Source organism: Sphaerodactylus townsendi, linkage group LG06, assembly GCF_021028975.2.
Source record: "Sphaerodactylus townsendi isolate TG3544 linkage group LG06, MPM_Stown_v2.3, whole genome shotgun sequence".
In the NCBI taxonomy this organism is placed as follows: Eukaryota; Metazoa; Chordata; class Lepidosauria; order Squamata; family Sphaerodactylidae; genus Sphaerodactylus; species Sphaerodactylus townsendi.
The window spans coordinates 48,240,109-48,267,451 of NC_059430.1; the positions used below are offsets into that span (position 1 = coordinate 48,240,109).

Here is a 27,343-nt window from a genome sequence, read left to right on the forward strand (position 1 = left end):
AGCAGGGCACCCTCAGCGGCTGGTCTCTCCGAAGGCCCGGTGGAACAATTCGGTCTTGCAGGCCCTACGGAACTCTCCAAGGTCCCGCAGGGCCCGGACAGCTGGTGGTAGAGTGTTCCACCAGGCAGGGGCCAGAGCCGTAAAGGCCCTGGCCCGAGTGGAGGCCAGCCGCATCATTGAGGGGCCAGGGATCTCCAGTAAATTGGCCTCTGCTGAGCGCAGAGGTCGACTCGGGACATATGGGGTAATGCGGTCCCGAAGGTACGAGGGTCCCAGGCCGCGTAAGGCCTTAAAGGTCAACACTAACACCTTGAAGATGATTCGGAACTCCACTGGGAGCCAATGCAGCTGGTGCAACACAGGCTGGATATGATCCCAGATGGCACACCCTGTGAGCAGACGTGCAGCTGCATTTTGGACCAGTTTTAGCTTCCGAATCAGACGCAAGGGAAGGCCCGCGTAGAGCGAGTTACAATAGTCTAGCCTGGAGGTGACCGTTGCATGGATCACAGTGGCTAGGTCAGTGTTGGAGAGGAAGGGAGCCAGCCGTCGGGCCTGTCGAAGATGGAAAAACGCAACCCGGGTTGTATGGGCCACCTGGGTCTCCATTGAAAGAGACGAATCCAGGTGGACCCCCAGGCTACGAACAGAGGAGGTCGGCGCCAATGTGACCCCCTCCCACACCGGCGGCTGGAATTACAATCTCCCCGGCCAAGCCAGAGGATCTCCGTCTTCGATGGATTAAGTTTTAACCTGCTCTGTTGTAACCAACCAGCGACCGCCTCCAAACAATGCTGTAGAGCTGCAGGGGCGGTGACAGCTCCCGCCTCCATCGACAGAATGAGCTGAGTGTCATCAGCATACTGATGGCAGACCAGCCCAAAGCTCTGCAGCAACTGATCAAGGGGTCGCATATAGATGTTAAATAACAGTGGGGACAGCAAAGCACCCTGAGGCACACCGCAATGAAGCGGGCACCTCTGGGAAGCTCGGTCCCCACACCACACTTGCTGACTCCGCCCTCGGAGGAACGAGACAATCCATTGAAGGACAGTGCCCTGTACCCCGGAGGCGGCCAGGCGGTGGGCCAAAAGGTCGTGATCAACCACATCAAACGCTGCGGCGAGATCTAACAACACCAGGAGCGCCGATCCACCTCGGTCAAGTTGTATACGGAGCGTATCCGTGACGGCGACAAGAACAGTCTCCGTCCCATGCCCAGCACGGAAGCCGGACTGGAAGGGATCAAAAGCCGATGTGTCATCCAGGAAGCTCTGAAGCTGCTCCAACACCACTCTCTCAATTACCTTCCCCAGAAACGAAAGATTCGAGACAGGGCGGTAATTGGCCAGATCTTCAGGATCTAACGATGGTCTTTTCAAGAGTGGGAGGACCACTGCTTCCCTCAACCCATCTGAAAAGACTTCTTGCTCAAGGGAGTCATTGATGATTTTCAACAGGTGGTCGTAACCTCCCGGCAAGTTTTAATTAGCCAGGAAGGGCAACGGATCCAGAGGACAGGTAGTAGGTCCAACCGCAGCCAAGATCCTGTCAACAGCAGCTTCGGAGAGCAGGGAAAACCGGGCCAAACAAGGGCCAGAAGACGGCAAGGGAGCCTCCAGTTCACTAATTGTAGTCAAGGTGGCAGGAAGGTCCTGGCGGAGCGACAGCCACTTTGTCTGCAAAAGCTCATAAATGCCTCACAGCTAATAGCCAATTCACGACATTTGTAGAACCCTCTGATAAAGAGGTCAAAGATCTAATTATCCGAAAACATTGAGCCGGGCGAGAGCTAGCAGATGCGAGAGAGGAAGAGAAGAAAGCCCTCTTCGCCTCCTTCGTCGCCATCTCATAGGCTTTCATAAACGTCCTATAGGATGTTCGCGCAGCTTCGTCACGAGCTTTCCTCCACACTCGCTTCTAGACGTCTGAGCACCCGTTTCATCTGGCGCAGCTCCTCTGTATACCATGGAGCCTGCCGTGAGCGGGGGCGCAGAGGACGCCGGGGAGCAACAGTCTCGATGGCATCAGAGAGGCGGGAATTCCAATCCTCCACTTGCTCATCGAGTGTGCCGGCGGGTTCAGGGTCCCGCAGGAGCATTCAGGCACCCAATTGGATCCATAAGTCTCCGTGGGCGGGCATCAATCAGCCCGTCAGCTTGTGACAGGGCGGCGCAGCATGTCAAGCCGCAGCTTCAGGGCATAGTGGTCGGACCATGGCACTCTATCAATAGAGGATACGACCAGATTAACCCCCGACCCAAAGACCAAATCCAGCGTGTGCCCGGCCTCATGGGTGGGGCCAGAATTAAGGAGAGGCCTAGAGTCGCCATGGATGACACTAGGTCCGCAGCCGCCATACATGAGGCGGTGTCGACATGGACATTGAAGTCACCCAGGACAATAAGCCTGGGAAACCTCAACGCCCAGTCGGCCACCACCTCTAGCAGCCGCAGAAGGCCGTCCCCCGGTGCGCTAGGCGACCGGTACACCAGAAGGACCGCCAACCTCTCCATGGCCAACCACTCCAGGCCGACACACTCCATGCCGGTGATCTCCGGGACGGGGACTGCCCTGAAGGGAATGGAATTGCGGATGAACATTGCTACACCACCACCCCGGCCCTGGGTTCGAGACTGGTGGAGGCACGCGAAACCTGTGGGTGCGACCCCGCCTAAGGCTACGGTCTCGCCCTCACGTACCCAGGTTTCGGTGACAGGGAATACGAGGACCCAGGTGGAGCAGAGCATTCTACAACAAAGAAGATCTGGCATGTTGAGTTTTGTGGTGGAGGAATATACAGCCCTACTAACTTATTTTCTGAGACACTATAATATTCTACATTCGATTTGGTTGCTTCGATGCATGTGGCTAGTCAAACCTACCAGTGAGCAAACATTCCTTCTATAATTCACTTCATCAATTTTGTCCTTTCTTCTGTGGTTGTATCTGCCACCAACTGCTCTTCTGTGGTGGGATCAAATAAAGAAGCAAAAATAATCTATAGTAGTTAATTGCATGTATTTATATGGCAGTTATTGTATTAGTTTTATGTTTTCACAGTTAGAACTTTGAAAGCCTACTGTAATACTATTTTGAAAAAATAGGGAATTGTTAACATCTCCTTTTCTAGGTGCCTTAAAAGTGAAGGAGAAATTGAAAAGCTTCAAAGCAAACTGATGGATTCACGAAGAAAACTGGATGATACTACTGCAGCCATGCAAGAGCTCGGCAGAGAAAACCAGTCACTGCAGGTATTCTATTTTAGTGTCTAAACCTGAAGTCAGTGCTAATATTCAGGACACCATGGCTATTAGCAGGACTTTTGAAGGTAGTTGGCATAGATGAAAAAATGTGGAGGCCTAGTTTTGCTGTAAAAATGCTATTATTTTAGGTGCAACAGTCATTAGCTGTTTTTTTTTTTACAGGACTGGATCCATGGGGTTGGAGCTATGTAGATATATGTGTGTATGTTACAAACTGTTGGGCTTCCAGGCAACATCTGTTGAGCACTAAAATCTGATTAGGCTTAAGCGTCTTCCCTTGGCTTCAGATAGGTGCAGATATTTGCAGGGGTTAAGCACGCCCCCCTATTTAACCTCCTCTCCCCACTCTACTCCTTTCTGAGAAGCTAGACCTGCATTCAGTGCCTCTTCCCTGCAGATTTTTAAAGGTGACCTGGAGTATGTCTAATGACCTCCCTCTACCCAGAGGCCCTATGGAAGCATGGTGAAACCAAAGAGGGAGCAATAGCACCTTCTGAGCAATTGTTTTCTTTTCTTTCATTCTGTGTCCCTGGCTTGGAATTTCCTGACAGCTGATTGTCAAATGGCTGGCTGTCAGAGGGCCTACTGTCAGTAACTGACTAATAGGTAAAGGGCCAGCCAGCACTGATCAGCTGGCTGGTGTGTGAACCTTTACAGGGTGAAGCCATGGTCCGTCAGTTCTGATGGGTTGGCAACATGGGGTTTGCTAAGAAGGGCAGGGGCTGGCATCCCTAATACCCTCTGATACCAACATTATTGTTGAATTTCCATTAAACTGCTTTGCTGTCTCTTGGCTTTTTGATTTAAGATTCACTAAAAGCTACTTTTTAAACTTTGTACAGATCAAACATACACAAGCCCTAAATAGGAAGTGGGCAGAAGACAATGAGGTTCAGAACTGCATGGCCTGTGGAAGAAACTTTTCTGTAACAATAAGAAGGGTATGTGTGTGTTTTTTTCTTTTTGAAGCAGCTTGTTTCAATTTTAAAAGATGATTAGATAAAAATGTTGGTTATCTGTTGGATTTATTTAAGAAAACATATTCTCTCCTTAATAAATGTACCTTGAGGCTTAAGGTACCCCATATTATTGTCTTGTTGAATTATGTATTCACTCCTTTCTTCAAATTTGATGACATAACCTGCTCAACTTGATATCAGTTTCTTCTTTTATAATCTGAAAGGTTGCATGTAGCTGGAGACAATTTTAGAACTGAACAAAGCAGTGTGAAATCATCAATTAGAGATGCATGTGTGTTTATACTGGCTCTATTTCAGCAGGGTCAGCATTAAATTTACTCAAACTGATTTCCAGTTTTGATCTACTTGGAAAGGAGTGCCATTAACAGTATACTTTCTAGCAATTTTAATGGGGTTGCTTGCTGTGACACCTCAGATACAGTCTGCATTTATTGTTTACAAGATTGAACCTTGAAAGCCCTTAGACTTATATGCCATTTTCCTTCTTACCTTTTTTTTACTAGGGAATTGAAGGCTTCCTAGTTCTCATCCTACCATAGTTTATTTGTTTGTGCCTGAACCAGTAAATGAAACCAAGTGGTTCATTGTGGTGTCTTCAGTGCAGTCTTGCATGGGACTTCACAGATCAGCCACAAACTACAGACTAGAAGGCTTCTAGAAGCTTCAGAGCATTTGGATCACTACCCTCTCCTGTCTGTAGTTGAGTGTGGGCAGTCCCCCCCCCCCCGAACAGTCATGTGATGTGAATTCCCTGAGCAGATGGGTTTCATTAACTCATGAGTGGTCCCTCAACCCCACACTGTTTAGTCCCCATTTTCCTTACGTTAGTTGTTTGCTGTCACATCCAATACAAAGTGCCCTCTGCTCTGCTCTAGGGCAGGGATGCACAAAGATTCATTGGGTGATTCTTTCCATGTCATCCTAGTTACTGGGAATACTTTTTGCATAAAACTTACTGAACAGTTGAGATATTTAACCTAACAATAATATATTATTTTAACATTCCATTGGCAATTTTGTGTGTGCATGTGATGACATACAATGCATGTGTATGATATATATTTTCTTTCTATTTTACAGCATCATTGCAGACAATGTGGAAATATCTTCTGTGCCGAGTGTTCATCAAAGAATGCCTTAACTCCTTCTTCAAAGAAACCTGTTCGTGTTTGTGATACTTGTTTTGTTGATTTACAAGGATAACTACTATTAACTCTTACATGTTATGCTAGAATAAAAGTTTCTGGTATGCACTTCGTACAGCTCTCAGACTACTGTTTGGTTTGGGCTATGATTGTAACAATTGGCAAAATTCTAGTAGCATTTAAAATATACTTTGCTGATAAAAATTTCAAATTGTACTTCTTGTAAGGCTGATGTTATTTATGGCTTATTTGGTTTTTACCCTACAGGAGCTTCTTTGTCTAGTTTAAAAATCTCCAATAGCCTGTAAATAAAGTTTAAGCAGAGAAGCAACAATTGATTTTTTAAATTCTGATTTCTTTGTTCAAAAGTAAAGATATTTGTAGGGATTTTGTGTACCAAATATAGCTGCTGAAATGGCATAGTTACATTTTGATGGCTGCAGTGGAATGTTTAAGATAATTGTCCCAAACAGCTGTTGTTTTGTTTTGTTTTTTGCCTTTTCTTTGTTTTTCCTTGCTGGTAGTTCACCCAGTTAATGTAAAACTGCCTTGAGCTTTTAAAATACTGGACTTGTTCACTAGGATATCACTATATGCTTCACTGAAAATGAAAAACAGAGTTAAGACTGTAGTGTACGTTTGACATATCTTCTGTGAATACATAATATCAAAGGTATTTATGTGGCTTACATCCTCATTAATATGCAAGTTCTTTTACCTTTGAGGCAGGTCTGTGTTTAATTCTCCCCACTACAAGCTCTTATGCATCTTTGCATTTTGAGGCTACCACTAAAAATATTTTCCCAGGTAAGTAATTAAGAACCCTGGCACTCCAGCATTTCCACTGTATAGTTTTTGTCTATTTTTCTCAGTTCTTGCTAAAGGCTTGCTTAGTCAGTTCGCAGAAATGGAGTAAAATACCCAACTCTGTTAATACAAGATGACTTCAAAGATTTTTAGAAAACAAAAATTCTACAACCAGTATCCATCCTGCCTTACCTGAACATGTTTAATGAGATATATGTCGATTGGGGCATAGTACAATGGTGCCATATTTTATTCAGCTGAAATTGCTGTTAACAAGTTTAACATTTGGATGTAGGTGACATATATGTCATATTGCTATATTGTTGTCCTTTGGCTGAGAAAGGTATGCTGGCAATATCCTCACATAAATACCTACATGCACATGTATGTATTGTGTTGCTTCACAATAGTGGTGTGCTTGTGAAATGTAGGATTACTGAAATGCAAGGTGGCATTTAAAATTTGAAATTTGTGGGGGGTTTTGAACCGTTTAAAACGCCGTGGAGTTTTCCTTGATACCTTGTTTGGGAATGAAATGAACAAGCAAGCACAGATGCTATCTGTCATTTGATTAATATAATTGTAATGCAACTTTGGAATAATTAAACCTTAAGAACACGTTGTTATTTATTTTCAAAGAAAGATGAGTAGGAAGTGCTATCAATGAAATCTCCACACATTCAAACATGATGAATGAAACTTGCAGATGTCCTGAATCAGGTATGCAAGTTCTGCCTATGTCAGATTTTCAGCTGCAGTTTTTGGACCCCTGGTCCTGAAATTTGAGCAGAGAAAAGAAATATCAAAAGCAGCCACTGAATAAAAGGGAATTATTAGCGTTGTCACCTGGTTTTTAAAATTAGTTTAAATTGGTTCAATATACATCAACTTGCATATGAGTAAACAAGCTCTGACATTTTTGTTTTGTTTTTAGCTGATGCCTTTGTAGTAGGCACTGCTGTGGGGCAGCATTCACTCCTGCATGAGAGACAATGTTTAGTACCTCTTGGAAGGTAGCATCTGTCATCCGTGGTTTTTGTAAATGCTGATATACAATTAAGCAGGGCCTTGTTAATTATTAATTAATTGACTACACACTGGAGCCCTAGACATTACATATATTTGGGAGCAGAAGTGTACAATTATATTGTCCAGAAGAAGAGTATAAGATTTCTCTAACAGTGGTACAATTTGGAAATTTGAATTACTTCAAGTAGAAAACCAAAAACCTCAGGAAGGATAAGAATAGCATTGACATGCACTATGCACTTTTTCTTTCTAGTATAATGAACATAATATGCAAGAGATGAAATGACTATTTTTCAAGAACTGATGATACACAAGTGTCTGTTCTGAGATAAGTGCTGATTGAAATCCATAGAAATTTTGTTTGTGCTTAGGACTATTATTTCAATAATTCCTATGCATTCCCATGGAAACATACATTGCGAAAGAATCTGCATGCTCTTAATGACCATTGTTTTATTTAATTTTTTAAAATGAAAAGTGTGAGTTTAGCAATTTTGCACATTTACATTATTAGTTTAAGTGGTTTTCATTATTCATTTTTGGGATCTTGCTTTTTGACCATTAAATCACACTAGAATTTACTAGATGGTATGTTTTCCAAATCATAGCAATAAGTACAGAAGAAAAACCCCTACCTAAGAGAACTATGTTGTCTTACACTATGATGTGAATAACTAAAACTTATAAGAAGTATACCCTTAAAACAATTATAGTTGCTGCCTAAGAGCTGTCCCTCATTGTTGACAGTTTTCCTATCCATAAAACAACACAAGATTCTATGCAGTCATTTTACAACAGCTACTTGAGCTGTAGAGCATGTTTGGTATTAGTACATTAATATTTTGTGTTCTGATTAAAGAGGCACCGCGTTCAGTGGCAGTTTCTTTTTTCCATAGTCATTTCCACATGGATAAATTTTACTGCTGGCATTTTTTCAAGTTGAACAATTTTTAAATGATTTGGTCATTGTTGATATATCAACAGACTGGTGTGGCAGGTCCGGGTCTTTTGTTCACTATTACAAAAGCTACATTGCATCATGTTGTTTAATCCCAGTTCACAGCACCAAAGGGATAAATGAAGAATGTCATATTCAGTTTGCAAACACAGAAACTTTTTATAATAGATATCTGTCCAAAATGCTGCTTGTATAGGATTTGTCACTTTTGTAAAAAAAAAAAATTAGTTTTTAAAAAAACACAAAAATATTCAATCTGACACTTTATGATTCTCTATAAGATTTCATTTAACTACCTCTTGATATGAAATTCGACTATAGTCTAGTTTGTTAGGGTCTTCTTCCTCACTATAATGTTAAGTATAATTTGTGATGACTGCCAAATTTGCAAGTGTTTTGTCTAACCAAAAATGTAATATTTAGGAATGTATGTGTGTTAAATAATTTCAGATTATGATTAATGCACTTCCATTCTTTTGAACTTTGTAGTCTCAACTCTTAAAAAAAACCTGTTGCAGTTGGACAGGTGTTAAATTATCAACACAAACTGTCCTAGCTAAGATCTGTTGGACTATATCAACTGTGTATGTCATTTTGGCGACAGGCTACCATTAACATTTATGTGCCATTATATTAGCCTCTTTTTCCAAAACTGTAGACGAGGTTGACAAATGCTATTATGCTATAACGAATGTGTGCCACAAATTGTACTGTCTTGTTAGCCTCTTTCTAATGATTGGTTTATTATGGTTGCAGATGTGAATATTGTGAATAATATTTACTGATTTTTCTGTATAATTGTACAAATTAGAATTGGATAATTTCTGTGCTTACCTTTATATTTACAGGAAAAGTATTAAGGTAGTCTTAGAGACATTGCACTTCTTTTTAAACTGGACTCTTGTAGTCATATGATCTGTAGATAGTCTTGCATGACCATTTTATGAGTTGGATTCTCTTAAGTCCTCCTTTCAGTGGTGTGTTTATGACTTGTTGTCATGTAGTTGTGCCTTAATTGTGAAAGGGTTTGGTTCAGTATGCACTATAATCCCTAAACTCCACATTTGGAAATTAATGAAAGCGAAGGACAAGAAAATGACACCATGCATCAGCTAATTCCGTATGAAACACATGGTGGATAATTGTGAAAATGTTACTTTTGTATTCTAATCTGTTATTGGGCTGAAAATAAAATTAGACATTTCTATCAGACGGTTTTCAGTGATTCATTTATTGTGCTTTTGCCAGTGTAGAAAAGTACACTACGTTCTTTTTAAAAAATTAGGTTTCAGTCACATAAGATTGTGAAGCATCCTTTCCCTGTCTCTGATCTTGAACAAAATTGTGGTGTAGATGTGTGTTATACTTGATTGTAAAAATGGTTGTTAGTTCAAAGGAGCTGCTAAAAGAAAACACAACACAGATGCTAGCAGTTGTGGCTATAGTAACACTTGTATTTCTCATGTTGTTTGTCCAGTTCATGCGCAAAGTAGCCAAGGCCAGTTCTGCTGGCATCATCAAGGAACAGTAACATTGTGGGTGCCTCCCATGTGATCCAACTTATGTGGAAGCTGTTTTCTGCACCAGCCATCCTGTTGCTCTGTTCCTAAAAGCTTTCCTTTGTTTTTCAGTTCTCCTAATGTCAACTTTTAATTGCCAAAAGTAGTAGAGATACCTCCTCCTCCAAAACTGAAAACAAATTGGGCAGGGCTTCACCAACCATTAGGAATTATGAACTGTGTTAAGCAAAGTATCAATTAAATTTTGACAGTTGGGTTTGTGATAGTTGTAAATTGGGATGTAGAAATAATATTGCAATGGATGTATTAACTTAGCAGGAAAGTGGTCTGCACCAGAAGGACAGAGCCTGAAGTTGAAAGAATGATACTGAATTACATCGGGGTGCTGTGGATTACTGTTAATGGTTTAAGGAAAGTATAATGCAGTATAAAAGCTATCATAGAAAAATCCCCTCCCCTTGTCAACATGAGTGGTTTTAAAACTGAAATCATGTAGTAAACCTTCTCTTTTTAAAGAAAAACAAGCTTGCATTATGTCAAAGTGCAAACGTCGTTTAGCACCTGCAGACCTGTGTGGATTTTTTTATTCCAAGCCAGAAATTCTATCCCAAAACATTGTTCTCACTGAAATCTATGGTACAGCAGAGAATGTGGGAAAGTGGAAAAAAAAGGCTGTTGAGGTGAAGTTTGTAAAAGGGATTTGTCCCACGAAGACATTGCAATTCTCCTAGCAAGCTATAAGTTGAGGACATTGAAGGCCTGAGGATTACTCTGCATCAAAAATACTTTTTTGCAGAAACAAATAAAACAGGGGGAGTTTTTTTGAAGGTCAGTGGTAGATAATTATTTAATTAACCTTTGTGGAACTAGAAAATTGATTTCTGAAGTACGAAAACAACTGTCATTTTCACTGGTATCCTAGTGAAATTTGTTCTAGAAGTATGTTTTTTTAATCAGACCATACATAAATGTATGTTTGTCCTCTGTTAATATAAACTAGACTGCACAGGAGCTTATGAAGACAATTTAGGAGATGTTGATTTAATGACAGCTTTTCTGGTTTTTTTTTTTTTTAATTATACATTTTTCCATTTTAGTATATGCCGCCAGTGTTGCTATTACTCTTTCCAAGTTTTCCTGTTTTTGGTTATGAGTAAACAGCAGAATTTTATCAAGAAGCTTGAAAATTCTTCCTGAGAGAACTGTAGCCTGCACTTGGCCAGCAAAGTAATATTTTTTTATTTTCTTTTTTCCAAATTTCTGTTGAGGAAAGTGCTCCAGAAATACTTTCAAACATCTAAAGGCTTGCTTTAAAAAAGTGAACTTTCTATTACCAATGCCCATCAGTTCACAACTGACCACAATTAAATTTCAGATGATTCAGCTGGTAAACTTAAAAATGAGTTTCGGGGGGTTATGTGTCTCTTTGCATAATTTGAGATTGCAATCTCCATCTGTGATATCCATGCTTTCTGAAATGGAAAAAATGGTATTTTGTTATGGTTTGGTAGTAACAGTGCACAAGCAAAGTAAGCAGATAAAATAGATGAATCAGAAATAAAATTTTAGATAATGTTTGTGTGTGGATACATGTAATTTATTAAGTAAAAGTTTGTAAACTGGCTACCTTGACTGCCTCTGTCTGTGCCTGTATTAAGAAAGCTGCTATGCACTGCTGATACCGGTTTTCTTGCTGTATTAGAAAAGCATTCCGTAGGCCTAAAACTAAGAAAACAATTAACACTTGATAAGACAGATTTCAAACCAGCCAATCCATCATCCTTTAGCACAGTGTTTTCCAACATTTTAGATGTCATGGTACCCTTGACCTCACTCTTCATATCTCACGGTACCCCTGCCATCCTCCCCCCACCTTCCCCTCCCAGGGTGAAGGGAAGCACGGAGGTGGGGGTGGGTGGTAAGTGGCTGCTGACCTTGCACCAGGCCCTGCCCCCTGGGACAACTCCATATCCTTGCTGGTGCTAGCGGGACACACCACAAAAGTGAGGGGGCCAATAGCGTTGCCACGGTACCCCTGGGACATGCTCACGGCACCCCGGGGTACCACGGAACCCTGGTTGGGAATCACTGATTTAGCAGATAGCTGCATCTCATTTCCACTGAATGCTTAAGAGTGTCATGCATTTCCATGAAGTTCATATGAAACCAGCATTTTTTCTAAATTAGGTTCTCTGTGCTGAAGCCAGAGAGCATACAAGGAACTATGGTTAAGGGATGAGTGTGAACTGCATAGTGATGAATGCTCTTTCCCTATCCTCCTGTCACTACGTAGAGCAGAGGATTAAATGCTCTATATACAGTGCCATTCAAAAGAAAAGTCTGGCTACTATTTATGGAAGATATGTATGTTAAAGTTCCATAAAATCAGATAAAGAGCAGCCGCGATTGACCGCGGTGGCCATTGCTGGTGGGGAAGGGCTTCCCTCAGGCAGCAATTTAACACAAGAACATGGAAAAGCTCAGTGTTAATCCGGATTCAAATGAAGCACTTATGCAATTACAGAAGATGCAAAACCTAAACTTCTAAAGTATATATTGGTGGTTATTGCTGATTAAGGTAGCTTGTTCCCTGCATTAAAAATTAGGCTTGAATTCTAAGTAAAGTGATTGGGGTCATGCTAAGGAAGGCAATTTCCATGCCCTACCTCCTCACTGAAGCCTTCTTTGACCTCAAAACCTCTAAAGGAAAAGTAAGGGGAACAAACTGGAAGTCTGCAACAGGAAGGGGAATTCCCAAAAATTGCAGCCTGTTCTCCAAAGTGGGAAAACTGCTCTGTCAGAAAAGATGCCACTGGGCTGATGAAATGGCCAGGCAGGATCTTTGCTTTGAAAACTTACCGATCTTCAGGCATTCAGTGGTTTTTCAAAGGTTATGTTCATGCTTTTTACACAGTGTATGCTATTTGTATTAATGACATCACATCTTTAAACATATCTTTTAAAATCAAATATTGTAAATTAGATAGAACTAGCGGGCCCGGCCATGCGTTGCTGTGGATCAGTCTGGTGAAGTGGAAAAGAAAGAAAAGGGAAAGCAAATGGTTCGAACATGTGTCATTGCACAATGCTTGCAAGGGGGGAGGGGCAAGGGGCCCCTCCCTCCCCTCCCTCTCTCCCGTTCCCTTGCATGGCACCCTGCCCCGTCCCTCCCTAACGTTCCCCTTCCTCTGCTAGGGTGGGTGGGCCATGTCCAGGTGACTGTCCCTGTCCCTTTCACTCCCTTCCCTTGCAGGCGAATTACCTAGCTTAAAACATGCTGGGAGGCATGAGCTACGTTGTATTTCAGAGCGTTTGGTCCAGCAACCCCCCGGACCCTCCCTCACCTTTCCCTTACTCCGCTAGGGTGGGCGGGCGGTTTTCAAGAAAGGCATGGTTGTTCCCCTTGTATCAGAGGGTGTTGCTTTGACCGCCAGTAGATGGCGCTGTTGCGGAACAGAACTGGTTAAAACTGTCACAGGTGTGGTATGTACACAACAGGAGGTGTGGAAATAGTATGGAAACCTGGCCGCACACAAATGCGATGTTGTGTGAAAATTTCAAAGCAATCGGTCCAGTAGTTTGGGAGATTACCTGCCAGCAGAAAAACGCACTGATAGATTTTTATATATATACTAGCGGGCCCGGCCACGCATTGCTGTGGCTGAGTCTGGTGAAGTTGAAAAGAAAGAAAAGGGGAAGCGAACGGTTCGAACATGTGTCATTGCACAATGATTGCAGGGGAGGGGAGGGGCAAGGGGCCCCTCGTTTCCCTCCCTCTCTCCCGTTCCCTTGCATGGCAACCCGGCCGGTCCCTCCCTAACGTTCCCCTTCCTCTGCCAGGGTGGGTGGGCCATGTTCAGGTGGGCTGGTCCTGTCCCTTGCAGGTGAATTATCTAGTGTAAAACATGCTGGGAGGCATGAGCTACGTTGTGTTCAAATTTCAGACCGTTTGGTCCAGCAAACCCCTGGACCCTCCCTCACCTTCCCCTTCCTCCGCTAGGGTGGGTGGGCCATGTGCAGATGGCCCGCCCCATCCCTTTCACTCCATAAGGCAGTGGTTTTCAAGGAAGGCATGGTTGGTTCCCTTGTATCAGAGGGTGTAGTCCTGAAAACACTCAATTTTCATTGTTGAGTCTTATGTGCAGTACCATGCTGGGACTGTGCGTGCAGAGGTCAGGTGGGAACTATACATGTACAGTCCCAGTGTGCCTGCACAGAAGGCATAATGATGAACTGTGTTTGCAGGTAGGCACAACTGTTACCAGCACAACAACATGACTCTTTGACTTCAGGCAGTGCAGCTTCATAACTTTGGGGAAGAATCTGCACAAGAGCAACCATGACTTATTTCCACTGAAAATAACTGTAGATAAAAGTCTGAACTGCCTGAGTTCCCAAGAATTAATGCACTTGTGGCAATGGTAGGAATTAAGGATGGGTTTGGGAAGCTGACTTTTGCATTCTGAAGCTGCCTTTCTCCACACACAGTGATGGAAATACAAAGGAACATAAAAGCATGGGATCAAATAAAGGAGGCCAAAATGAGAATTGTTTCCTTTAAAGTGTGTTTCCTCTAGCACTGACACTGGTGCTACAAATATTGAACAAAAGTGAGGAAAGTTTGCCTGCTCAGTCTGGATCATAGGTGACAAACTCGTGGCCCTCCAGATGTTATGGACTACAGTTCCCATCATCCCCTGCCAGCATCATGCTGGCAGGGGATGATGGGAGCTGTAATCCATAACATCTGGAGGGCCACGAGTTTGTCACCTATGGTCTGGATTGTCACTAGTTCACATTTCACAAGGAAATGTCAGCAGTAATTGCTATCATGTAAACTTTCTGGGAATGCCCTTCTGGAATTTGTATCGGATACACCCAGAGGTTGTGAGGAGAATAGGAATGAAAGAGATATTTTGAAGAGGTGGCAGCTGCCCTCTCTGATTTCGGATTAGGTGTTGAAAAGACAGAGCTGCTTGAAATGCATATGCCAGCTGCTTAGAACTGCATATATACTGTACCTCTGCTTAATATTTACAATCTTGATTATACCATATGTCCACTGTAATTAATATATACCTGTTATGTTGACTGAATCAAGACTTTTTACAATCAGCCTGTCTAATGGAATAGGCTGGTTCAGCACTGTGCAAGAACCACCTTCTTCAAGCAAAGATTGCAACTCAGGTGTGAAGAAAGGGCAGACAGGTATTAAACTCATGTTGGAACACACAGATTTCTGAAACAAAAAGGAAAATTAGACTGCATAAACATCTCACTACTCTGTGTGTGTTCTAGACTATAGCAGAAATTGGAAATTTAAAATCAAAATGGTAGGGGAAACAAAGCCCATTTCACTTCATTTGTTTTACAAAAAGGAACACTAAAAGCAGGAATTGCTTTCTTGAACTACTTTCCTTCCAAGCATGCACAATAAAACGCAGCCCCAGAGTCAGCCGGGGCTGTCATTGCGGCAGGACCGGGGCCAGCAAGCCCCAAACGGCGAGCAACGCACACGCGCATGCTTGGCCTTGTGTCACATGACACGGGAGATGGTGGAAGAGCCTATATAAGGTGTTGCCCGCCATACTCTGGCCTCTTTCGAGGCTTAGACTCTGCTCGCTGCTTCGGAACTACCGACCGCATGCTTGGGAGTGGCTTTTAGGCCCAAGTTTATGCTGCAAAGTCTGGTTGGGAATTGGACCTTGGTCTGGAGGACATCGCCTTGATTCGCTGGCTGGGTTGCCAGGGTATGAAGTGGGATACATTGCTGTTCATGGTTTGTGCTCCAGTTTGGCTCTTCCCAAGCCATCATCAATCAGCTGGGAGAGAACGACATCCTGGAACAGAAGGGTGTGGTGCTGTCTCACCAGATGGCTGCAGATCTGAGGGAACTTTGTTGGCAGCTGCCAGGGGCAAAATGCTTTTGGTTCTGCCTGTTGAGGAGGTAGGCATGGCAGGGGGCCCAGGACCCAGGGAAGGTTGACTGAGCCAGGATAAAGGTGTGCAAGGCCCCAGCCCAGGTGGTAAGGAAATTGGGCAGAGCGGTTATTCCGCACCATGACATTTTCCATTACCAAACGCATTTTTTTCACCCTGACGGAGTGCATCTGTCCAACTGGTAAACGGAGATATGGTTGCATGCTATACGTTACACACTGCTGCAATGGCTAAGGGTTAGGAAGCTGTGGCGGGAGCTGGAAGGCCAGTTCATTACCTTATAGAACTTTGAACAAAAAGTAACAGCAAAGTGCATAATCCAAAGGAGGGGCCAAAAGGGCTTTTGGGAATGGTGTGCCCTTGCACCTGTGCATTTGCACTCCCGGGGGCACTTAGGCACCTTCCGCACGTGCAGAATAATGCACTTTCAATCCACTTTCAATGCACTTTGCAGCTGGATTTTACTATGCGAAATAGCAAAATCCAAGGAACAGCTGGTGTGAGGGAACTGCTGCTGCCAGCTTCCCCTGGTGGTGGGATGCTGCATGGGATACTGCGCCAGCGCCACTGCCACCTTCGACACAGAAGGAGCTGGCCAGGGGCCTGGCCAGGGGAGGGGCTGACATTAGTCAGCTTCCTCCCAGCCATTCACTGGGTTACACTGGTGACGGGAAATTCAGACTGATGCATCCCAAAGAGGCTTCTCAGCAGTGGGGAGGTTGTTTTGTTTTGCAAGCCTCCCTGTGCCGCCAGGAAGCTCTCTGGAAGTGGCGGGATGGCATAGTTGCGGTGTCACAGCTGTCCACCTCACTGCTTGGATGGGGCTGTAAGGAAAATACAGTTATGGCAGCAGTAACAACATTATAAGAGACAGAAACTACTTCTACGGGCAATTGCAGTTTCAATATTTTTACAGTTAGCATTTGCTTTCTCAGCAGGCACAGGGGGTTGTATGTATTTTTTTGCATCTGGTCAACTTCAGTTGATCCATTTTCCATTCATTTGCTTGTTATTTATCCAACAAAGGAAGATATTTGGAATTTTATGTGACGTCATCTCAAATTGACCAAACTCCTTGATGCCTCCTTACTGTCTCGTCCTGCCTTTCTTTTATTGCTACAATCACATCCTTCTTCATGACTATTATAACTATGTTCTCATGACTCAGGACTGTTCTCAAAGAGGCTGACTGTTTGTCTTTTTTAAAGTGCCACAGGACATAGCAGAAGCTGTCGTCTTGGAGAAAATACTGCACAATTTGCTATAAAGGAAACTTGGATGTGTAAGCAGTTTATTAACTTTTTAAGCTAAGAAGCTCAGGCAGCATACATGATTCTCTATGTAATATTATCAGAAGTTGTCAGGGAGGAGATGTTGACTCTTGCAACATCTGTGATAGAGTTACCTTACCCCACTCTTGAATTCTTTGTTTTTTGTGTATTCACTATACTAGAAATACCTATCTACGTAGAAACTCTTAATACTTTGTGTATTTTTAAAATAATTTAAATGTATTCTTAAGCATATATACAGATATAAATATATGTATGGCAGCTGCAATGAATGTTCTTACCTTTTTGTTCCGGTTCTGTTTTGTAATCAAAAGCAAATCATCAAATAGAAACAGGTAGATGTCGATGAGTCTTGTATGTTCTGAAGGAAAAGCAGAAAGTTGTATGTTTTTACAAATCTAATAACCTGAATTCATCGCTGCTGCTTGGCTTTGATTCTGCATGACTGAAATAATTTGGAAGTTTCCTTAAGAAATTGTTCATTTTCTAATTTAAGAGTTCTGCAAGTTAATTTTACTAGGAATGGTTGATTACAAAGATAGTAAACATTCCCTATTAAATTTCAATTTATCCCCACTGACATGCCTCAAGAGGTTTTAGTATTGAAGCTAAAGTATAAAAATAACTGAGCCTAATATAATCCTCCTACAAGACAGCAATCAAAAGTTGTCGAGTTGAGATTTTCACTTTTTACTTCTACTTTACATCTGCGATAATTCTGTAAAGCAGAAAGTGCCAAAGCAGGATTATAGCTGAACATCAAGAAGACAAAATAATGACTACTTACATAAGTTGATGATAAAGAAACTGAAATTGTTAAAGATGGTCTATTCCTTGGCTCCATCATCAATCAGCTGCGATGGCGGTTTGGGCATTGGAATGGATCTGTTTGTGGTGGAGGTTGTGCCTGCAAGCCTGCCTCCCCAGCTTTGGGACTCCTTTATAGAGTCACGGGGGGGGGGGGCGTGGAGTCATTCAGTGTCATGGCTGGTTGGGGGCTACCAGCTGGTGCTCACTGCTAAGTGGCAAGGGAACCATATTGTTTAAGGTCATAGGGCAGTGGTGGCGAACCTTTGGCAATCCAGATGTTATGGACTACAATTCCCATCAACCCCTGCCAGTGTGGCCAATTGGCAGGGGCTGATGGGAATTGTAGTCCATAACATCTGGAGTGCCAAAGGTTCGCCACCACGGTCATAGGGGATCCTGGGACTTGGCACCAAGTCCCCCCACCACCTCTAGGCAGGACAGGGTTGGTGTAGCAGGCAGGTTGCCCAATGCTGGATCCATCCCCTGTGCCAGTGCTCTTGCAGTTGTGTTCATTAAAACTGTGCCTACTTTTCTCCAGTTGTTTGTTTGTGGCAAGTTCATTTCCTCCCTTGCCCCACATTCCATTCCTTTGTCCATGGGACTTACCTATGAGTGTCAATCTCCCTTCATGAACAAGGTATCTCTTTGTGGGTGACAAGATGCTTTCAGTTGGGTTGTCCTTTAATAGGAGCTTGAGAGTCTTGTAATAAAGAATAAGAGGACCGTACAGGGTTGATTAATCAAGTGTAAGTGAGAATTTGTTTAAAGTTTAAAATCAATAATGTGTGGATTACATTATTTTACTTGATATTGGCATCAGCACTGGACAACAATTTTAGGATTTATTGGAACATATTTTAATAGACATGCATGTTCTTTTTCTCCAATTCTACTTCTGTGTTTCTGAAGAATTATTTTTTTCAGGGTTTCTGTAACTCCTCAGCATCTAAAATCCCAAGCAGCTAAAATCCCCCTAAAGCTGCTATAAGAAAACAACATGTTTACTACGTTCATTGTTTCATGACTTTCCATTTAAAAACCATTTTTCCTATGTTGCAAATAAGATTGCTTTGGGAGATGCACAACTTGGACTTATAAATCTGAGCAAATAATTCTTGCATATAGGCAGCTGTGAATTTACATCAATATAAATCTGGATCTCTTTATCTGTACTGTACTCACCAAAGAGTTTTGTTATCTTTATATTAAGGGTGAGCAATGTCATATCTCTTTTGGCCTAGCACATTTTTTTCTCATCATCACAGAAAATAACTGAGGGTGAGGACTATTGTTAGCTGCAGATCAGTAAATTTCGTATTCAGAAAGGATGTCCCCTTGCAGACACACATGTTCAAAACTGAAGACAAACATATCATTGCCTCTCTTGTGGAGAACAGCCCAGATATAATCTCAACTTATTTTCCGCACTAGTTTGTATGTGCCAACTTTTAGATATTTATCTTATCTTATGCTCAAGTTTTCAAAAGACTAGCATTTTTAAAAATGATAAATTGTTTACCTCAGGAACAAAAAATCTTTTGTCTTGATCCCAAAGTGGAGGCCAACTTATAATTTCCTGAAGCTGCTTAAATTTCTGAAAATTATCCAGCCATTTCACTTTACCTTCCAAGTTCCCTGGAAGATATACCACAGATAATAGCATAAATGTAAAGTGACTCCAAATAGGGTTGAAAAAATATTGAGGTAAAAATGCCTCCCTGCCCCAAACTGGAGAAAAACCCATGGAAAAACTGAACAGAATCCTTAGGGTTCCAAAACACATGCAGAAATCAGCAAATCCCAAATCAGAACCAGGGGCCAGAACCAGGGTAAACTACCCATGAAGAGAACCCTAGTGTTGGGGAAAGTTGAATGTCCTCCCTACTGATAAATACTAGCAGAAGTTAATGTCCTGTGGATAATAGTAAAGCATGAGGATTACAATTTGTGTTTTTGTCATGTCACCAGACCTAGTTCACATTTCACTGTTTTTATGCTTTTTTATGTTATTTTTTTTAATTCACATATTCCCATTCCTGTATTTGTCTGTGTGGCTTTTTGTAGTGCAAGGTTCATACTCATATGTTCTGAACAACTCAGCTCAACTACCAAACCAAGGATTTGATATTTGGCCTCCTACTCACTTATAGATTTTTCCACCTTCTCCTTAATTGAGCAGATAATTGCTCTCTCCTCTGGATCTGCCTTTTTCCAGATGTTCTCCAGGAGGAGGGGATAGCGAGTCAATCTGTGCAAAGGCGCAACCAGCAGTTCTGACAGATGTAATCGTTTGCACTGTTTGTTCTGCTCACACCACTATTGGATACAAAGAAATATCATGTTAGACTGATGACTGGCACAATGGTAGAGCATCTACTTGACATGAGGCTGAAGCTCTGGCAACTCAAGCTAAAAAGAAAGTCCTCTACCCTGGAGAGTGGCTGGCAGTCAGTACAGACAACCCATGGTGAGATTGTGAAACCAAACATCTCACAGCCCTCTCATTGCACAGCAGAAAAAAAATGCTGGGAAAGTGGTGCCTGCAAAAAGCTGATCTCAGGAAAATGACAGTATTAGTGGGATCCTTGAAGGCCAGGAAGAGAAATGCCATGACTAGATTGTATTCTTCCTAAAAAGACTAGTGTAAAGCATGTTTTTCCACTGAGGCAGGACGACACCTTAAATAGGTTCTTCATTAAAAGGATTCATCAAATCAGATGACAGCAACATTTGCTCACCTCTATAGGTCCACATAACCAAGGGAAACCCATGTCTAAGACAGCTCAACTCCATGCTCAAGGCCTGCATTATATAGGCCTATAAATCCCCAAAGATGAAGGTCCCCATAGCACGCTGTGCTGCAGCTCAGCCATATGTAAGGCTGCAACTTAGTCCAGCATTTCCACCTTTGTTAGGCATTGTAAATTAGCTGCATATAGTTCTGAAGCAGCCTCTGATAAGAAATTTCTGAAGCAGCCTCTGATAAGAAATTTGTGAAAGGAGCAAACACTTGCTCAAAAGTAAGGGGAGAAATGTCAGTCAATTATTCCTTTTTGCTGCCACAACATATTCTGGGGGGTTCCCTATGCCTCAGCAGCAGTATTTTAAAGGGTGTATAAAGATGCTAGGTGAAGGATTAAAAAGACTTTCATGAAATCATTTAATTTGCAGAAGCCTTGGATGCATTCTTTAGACTGTAAACATTTAATAAGAACAGCATTTTACTTTCAAATAGGTCCCAAAATCTTTTCGTTTCTTCAGCTTTTCCAAGTAATACACTGCAGAAGTATAATTAAGGCAGTATATCTGGAGAGTTTGACAGAGGTTCCCTTGGAAATACTGCAAGACAAAGAAATTAGGTATTTAACATCAGAATACAAATTATTGGTACAGACACACTTTTTGTTCTTAACATTATAAATGTCCAACCAATTTGAGCTTTGATTTTAAACTTACATAACTCATCAGTGGATTTAAGATTATAGCTGCTTGTTACTTCAGGATTCACCACACCTTGAGTGTGTTGTTCATTTAAAAACCTGCCATATTGAACCAATCCACTAAAAAAGTGGGGAATATACAGACAATGGCCAATTATGCAGAAGCCAATTATGGTACGGTGGCAAAACTGAACCCCGGTGCGGCAAACTTCCTTGTAACAACCTACAAGGAAGTTACCGTGCACGGGGAACAGAAATGGTGCATGGCAAACTTTCTTGTACCGACATAAAGGAAGTTGCTGCACGCCTCCTGTTCTTGGTCTTGGCTTTCCCCACGGAAAGCAAGAGCTCTTCCAGCGCGCACCTGATGCTGTGGTGGGCAAAGAGGAGATAAGTTCTCCTGCCCATAATCAACCAATAATTTTTTGTTTGTTTGTTTCTCTGTCCATGGCCATGTCATGTAAACCTATGGGAATTCAACTACTTCAGTGGTAGCTTGAATATATTCAAACTACTACATGTTGTAATATGTGAGCCCTCTGGGGGAGGGCGGTATATAAATTAAATATCAATCAATCAATACAGAAAATTCTGTTGAGGTAATGGGATATTAGGTCATGTGAAACTAAGCGGCCTTACATTTTCTGCTCTTTGTAATAGGTAACCTTACTGAATACATCATTACCTTTGTAAGCACAGAGATGAAGTCTAAGGAGGATATAGCCTTGACAAGGTGATCCTTTATAATGCTAAAGAAACTGGTCACAAAACCAAGGCTTACCTAGGTAAGAAATACATCAACTTGAAATGACCTTCAGTTAAAACAATGGCATATAATTACTGCTGCAACTTAACAGCTCAATGCAACATGTTACAACTTCCCTTTCTTAGACCCGTAAATGCAATAAAAGCTGTTTTATCTAGCATTTTGATATCCATACAATTTGGTTAAATGGTGATTGTCTCAGCTACTACTATGTCTGGAGTAGAAAACATGTTTTTGCACTTGCCAGCTCTTTTAGGAGAAGGAAGGAAGACTTCATGCCTGAGTGTCTCATCATCATGAATTCACTCTCTCATGCTATGCTGAAGCTCCAGGAAATGGTGAGCAGTGAGCTGGGCCTTTTGCAGAGATGTCTGCTAGTGGCAAAGACAGTTGTGAACCTGGCAGTGGCACCGTACAGTGGGATCAGCTGAGTAGCAACCAAGCCAGTCTGAGATGAGGTGCAAGCATGAATTGTAGAGTAACAGAGACTGCTCTCCTCAGCATCTGTACCTTAAAGGAGAGGAAGCCTCAGTGCTGCCACTCTGTTCCCTCCAAGGTTGTAGCTGCCTAAAACTGCACCCAGGGTAAGCACAACTGCTTGCCCTACCTCCAAACTCCACATGGAGTTCAGGGATGAAAGGCACCTGTTCAACACTGGGCTCAGCTGCATCGAGCTTTAAACTACAGACTTCTTGTCTAGAGTTCAAAGCTCAACCCAACCAGGCTGCAAACTGAGCACTGGATCTGACTGACTCCAGGTTTATACTACTGGCTCCCCCCCACCCCCCCAAGCTCCACCTGACCTTTAGAGGTGGAGCTTCAGAGATGGAAACAGCAGTATAAAGCTGCAGCTGGTCAGACCCAGCACTGAGTTTGATGTTGGGTCCAGTCTGGCTGGGTCAAGCTTTAACTGCAGGCTTGAAGCAATTTAAAGCTGGACCCAACCAAGCAAAGTTCAGTGTTGAACAGGCCCATCCTGCTTCCACAAGTTTGCGGTGAGGCAAGCCCGGTTGAATGGTGGCTGGGTTCAGCATTCAACTATATGCCTGCCCCTGAACTCCACGTGGAGTTCAGGGGCAGGCATATAGTTAATGGAGTTTGGGGGGAGCAGCCTGTTGAGCATGCCCCCCCACATTACCTACTCAAGTGGCACCTGGGGCTCCAGCCCCTCATGCCTCACCTTCATTATGCCATTGGCTACCTCACCTAGTCCTGACACTTCTAGCAAGGGTGAATGAGGATGCAGGAACTGCAGTGAGGGTAGCTGCAAATCCAATGCCCTCTAAAATGTTATCATGAGTTTCAGCAAAGCAGCAGCCTGGCCAGGCCCATGCAAACTGTAGGCATAATTTGCCAGGCAAGACAGCTCCATCCTCCCCTGATGTCTTCAGGCTAAAGGAGGAAGAGAGGAAGATCAGGATTCAGGATGCTTGCCAACCCCCTCTCCTCTCTGTGCAGCCTATAGATAGCCTATAGAATGCTACAGATAGCAATATCACCATCAATAAGCGAAGGAAAGAATGTGTTGTGTTGACAGTACCCCTGAAAAAGAACATAATTAGGCACCTTTGGTTTGATTGGCACCCACTGTGGACACCTTTGGCCATCTCCGAGATGAGTAGTTCCTGTAGCACCGGCTTGTAACACTTAAGAGGCCACTCTACTTGCTCCAGGGCCATTTTAACTGTCTTTTTCTGAGCATCTCCCCATCAAGCTTTAAAACACACTCAAAAGCAGGATCTAGACCCCATTAGGACTGAAATTACTAGAATTACCCAGGGAAATTATTGGAAGGATACAGTGCATATACCTGCTGTTTCTGCTAGTGATGTATCAGTTACAAACACTAAATAGGCAAACTAAGGTATTTTGGTGCATTTTTCTCACCTGGCTTAATTCCTCCAAGTTTGCAAAAAGTAGCCTCAAATTCACATCTAAGAGGAACTCCTTACTTTGTAGGCATTTTAATGTATCCATAAAAACCTTTGGAAAAGATGATAATTCCAGTTAGTGATTTTCTCTCGAAGTCACTGAATTCTGTGATTGCTACAGGTTGCCCTAAGTTCAAAGAAACACACTGATCCAACAGGTCTAAAAAATCCATCCTGAGAGTTCCATGCTTAAGAATATAGGAACCTAGACAGTCTTTTCAGGGCAGGACATTCCTTTTCGTACTACACTGTTTCATGCTATTTCATCATTCTTTACTGTATTTTTTGAGTATCATCTATAGCAAATTATTGTATATATACCATTTCCTCTTTAAAAATCATGCTGAAAGCAAAACTGAATATGAGAGAATTGTTAAATTGCCTCATAACCTTTCAGATGAGTTTTACATTCTAGAGGTGCCTGTAACTTCTAAGGGAGAAATTTCAAGTAATGTGCTTCCCATAATGAATTAAGAGTTACTTGAGTGGACACTCTTGTTTAAAAGTGCACTTGTGTGTCTTAACTTTCAAGGACAGATTATAATGGAAAGTAGTAAATGTAACATTGAAAGCAAAGGAAGCGATTATACCAAACAGTACTAGGAACATGTATTAAAAGAACTATTAAGCAAAAACTGCAATATGCTTTGCATCCTTTCAAATCATAACATAGTGCTCTAATACAGCACTGTAAATTGATTTAGCAAACGGTTTCATTTTCTAGGAAAATGTAACTATCCAGGCCACAGATTTAATGCACTTTCTAGCCTCCCATTGGGTCTGAAGGCTCACCAGATTCATGATGATTTTGTCCGTGGCTGAACCAAGATCCGTGTTCATCAGATAAAGAGCATGAACACACTTCTTGCTGGAAAAAATGGCTATGTGAAGCTATCTTAAACCAGGACAGACTGAAAATTTATGCTACAAAAAGAGGAAGTAATTCTAAAATTTAGACTTACCATTCTAAGAACCAGCAGGTGATCTAGAAAGTACGTGCATTCAGTTGTGAAAAGCTCCCACACTGCTTCTTTCTTCTTTGTATCTAATAGATCTTCACTGGCTTTTGGCTCAACCTGATACAGTGTTATGATTTCATGCCATACTTTATCCTATCAGTTGAGATAACATATCATGCAAAATAACCAAAATAACATATCATGCAAAATTAATACCACCACTTCCCCACCTTTACACACTGGTACTAATTGAATACACTTTTTTGCCATCAAGTCACAGAAGAATTATGGCAATCCCATAGGATTTTCAAGGCAAGTGACAATCAGAGGTGGTTTGCCATTGCCTGACTCACTATCATGGCCTTGATATTCCTTGGTGCTCTCCCAACCAGTTCTGACCCTACTTAGCTTCCAAGATCTGACACAATCAGGTTAACCTGGGCTATCCAGGTCTTGTTATCACTGACTTTTTTCTGCACATTTGTGTTAGGGTTCTATATGTTGTACAATAGTGCAGGGAAACATTAGTGTATTACATTTTTTGTCTAGAGGCAAAACAGTTTTCATTTAAGGGAAAAATTAAAACAAGTGATTAAAAATTAATAAAACGTAAGAGATGTTCATGTATCACATAAAGCATTTCTCTACCTTAACACTGTGAAATTCATAGCTGCTGTACTCTGAGGTCCTGATGGTTATAGTAGACAAACAGTTTTCCAGGTCTGATGCTTGTTTATGTCTGTCTCTACTCTGTTTCAAAATAAGAGGTTAATTTATGAAATACAGGTGGAGGAAGGTTCTCTTCAAACTGGGATCTTTCCATGTAACAAATTGTACTTCAACATATGCATTTTGAAAATGCACAACTTTTAAAAAAATGTACTGATACTTTCTTTTCCCAAAGTTTTTATTATTTTAAAACAGAAAAATAATCATCAATAGTGTGTATACTAGAGAGCTGATATACTTGCAACAGAGAACAACAATCACATATATTGGGGTACAATAAATAAGAAGGGTCATCTTTAATCTTAGTGTGTTTCTTGTTCTAATATGTGATAACCCATTTTCAATTACCTTTATAATTTCCATTCTTCTGCTGACATTTGCTGTGTCTAAGTGAAATTGGTGTTATATATTCCCCATTTTTTCCTTAGTTTGCTGAATTCAATAGAACTTCTTAGCAGGAAAGTTAGTTATAAAGGACACTCCTTAGCTTATCCATCTACCCCCTCCAACCACCAGAGGGGCAGTTTAGAGCAGAAAGGAGGAGGGATATTCAGCTGACCACCAGTAGTCAGTTATGAGGGAGAGGCTGGTAGCAGAAGATGTACAAGATGCCCTTTTTGCTCCAAGATCTCCAGCCAGTTAACTGTATAGATCTTTTTTAAAGTTACGATATTATACAAGCACATATATCACTTCTCTGTTTTGAGGCTGTTTAGCCCCTCATTTTACTAAAGGTTGGAGATTTTCCTGCAAACATGGAGATTCCCACAGGTTTGTTGCAAAATCTTCCATTTCTGTACCTAGCTCCCTTTGTGTGTATATTTTAATAAAAACATTTAATTTTTAAATTAATTTTTGCTGGCACAAACAAAAGTGAACAATACAATGGACTCAGAACTCTACAATAAGACTTTATGAGGTACAAAGAAGCCAATACATTTGAAAAAAGTTACATCCAGAGGTATATGATAGGTTTCCACACTTGGTTAGCTAAAACAAGAAAGTCAAGTCTGTCTACCAGTATCAACAAACAACTCATTCATTGTGAAGGGGGGAAAGAAAACATTATGTAAATTACATAGAAAAAAAAGAAGTAGGAAGGATAGCAACACAAAGCATCTCAGGAACATTCCCACACAGTACAGTCCTGGGCAGGGGGAGGGGGGGAGTTTTGCAGCCCGCAGGTATGGTGCCACCACAGTTCAGCTGTGCCACCTCTAAAGGGGCTTCAGGTAGTGCAGGAAGGATGAAAAACTGCAGAAATCCCTGGCCGCTGAGAAACCCCCTATGCAGCTCAATGGACTTTTAGCTGGTGTAAGTTTGAGCCAGTCAAAGAAGACTTCTCAGGCTGAAAGGCGACATCAAGCAGGCTAAAGATGGCTTCTTTCCTGGAAATGCCCTCAGAATAACCAGCAGTGGCAAGTACTCCTGTGGACGAGGAGTGGCAATGGCAGCTTCTCTATTTGGGCCTTGTGGAGCTGCACACTATTACTGCCCCTCCCACCAACATATTAGTTCTTTCTGCCAGCGTATAGTACATTTGCATTAGAGCACCCTTGTGCCGCCTGCACAAGTTTCAGCCCCCTTCCAATAGATTGTACTGTATGACATTCAGTCCAGTCGAATATCAGTAAATGAGAAAATGGAAAAACCCTTGCAAAATACTTACAATTCCTTTTTTAGTGAATGGCCACCAAGGCCTTTTGCATTCTAATGGGCAGAAAAGAGACAAAGGTATTGTCAGTCTTTTTCAATAACCAGAGGCAGTTAT

The 27,343-nt window shown here is 42.0% G+C and overlaps 2 protein-coding genes across 4 annotated transcripts in view; one reads left to right on the forward strand and one right to left on the reverse strand.

Annotated features, from left to right (window-relative positions):
• The window catches only part of EEA1 (early endosome antigen 1), an 80,170-nt gene extending 70,775 nt beyond the window's left edge, over positions 1–9,395 (forward strand). The window contains exons 27-29 of the mRNA XM_048499208.1: positions 3,134–3,254; positions 4,109–4,207; positions 5,327–9,395. Of these exons, the coding sequence (XP_048355165.1) occupies positions 3,134–3,254; positions 4,109–4,207; positions 5,327–5,449 (343 nt within the window). The 3' untranslated portion in view covers positions 5,450–9,395. The remainder of the gene's footprint in view (positions 1–3,133; positions 3,255–4,108; positions 4,208–5,326) is intronic.
• Positions 9,396–9,400: 5 nt separating this feature from the next.
• Positions 9,401–27,343, reverse strand: part of PLEKHG7 (pleckstrin homology and RhoGEF domain containing G7) — a 28,429-nt gene continuing 10,486 nt past the window's right edge. For all 3 annotated transcript variants that reach the window (XM_048499209.1, XM_048499211.1, XM_048499210.1), the window contains 13 exons: positions 27,242–27,282; positions 25,492–25,593; positions 24,847–24,996; positions 23,841–23,936; positions 21,873–21,968; positions 20,973–21,086; positions 19,892–20,063; positions 19,267–19,382; positions 18,354–18,447; positions 17,219–17,298; positions 14,785–14,944; positions 11,333–11,430; positions 9,401–11,177 (listed from right to left, as the gene is read on the reverse strand). In XM_048499209.1, the coding sequence (XP_048355166.1) occupies positions 11,070–11,177; positions 11,333–11,430; positions 14,785–14,944; positions 17,219–17,298; positions 18,354–18,447; positions 19,267–19,382; positions 19,892–20,063; positions 20,973–21,086; positions 21,873–21,968; positions 23,841–23,936; positions 24,847–24,996; positions 25,492–25,593; positions 27,242–27,282 (1,427 nt within the window). In that variant the 3' untranslated portion in view covers positions 9,401–11,069. The remainder of the gene's footprint in view (positions 11,178–11,332; positions 11,431–14,784; positions 14,945–17,218; positions 17,299–18,353; positions 18,448–19,266; positions 19,383–19,891; positions 20,064–20,972; positions 21,087–21,872; positions 21,969–23,840; positions 23,937–24,846; positions 24,997–25,491; positions 25,594–27,241; positions 27,283–27,343) is intronic.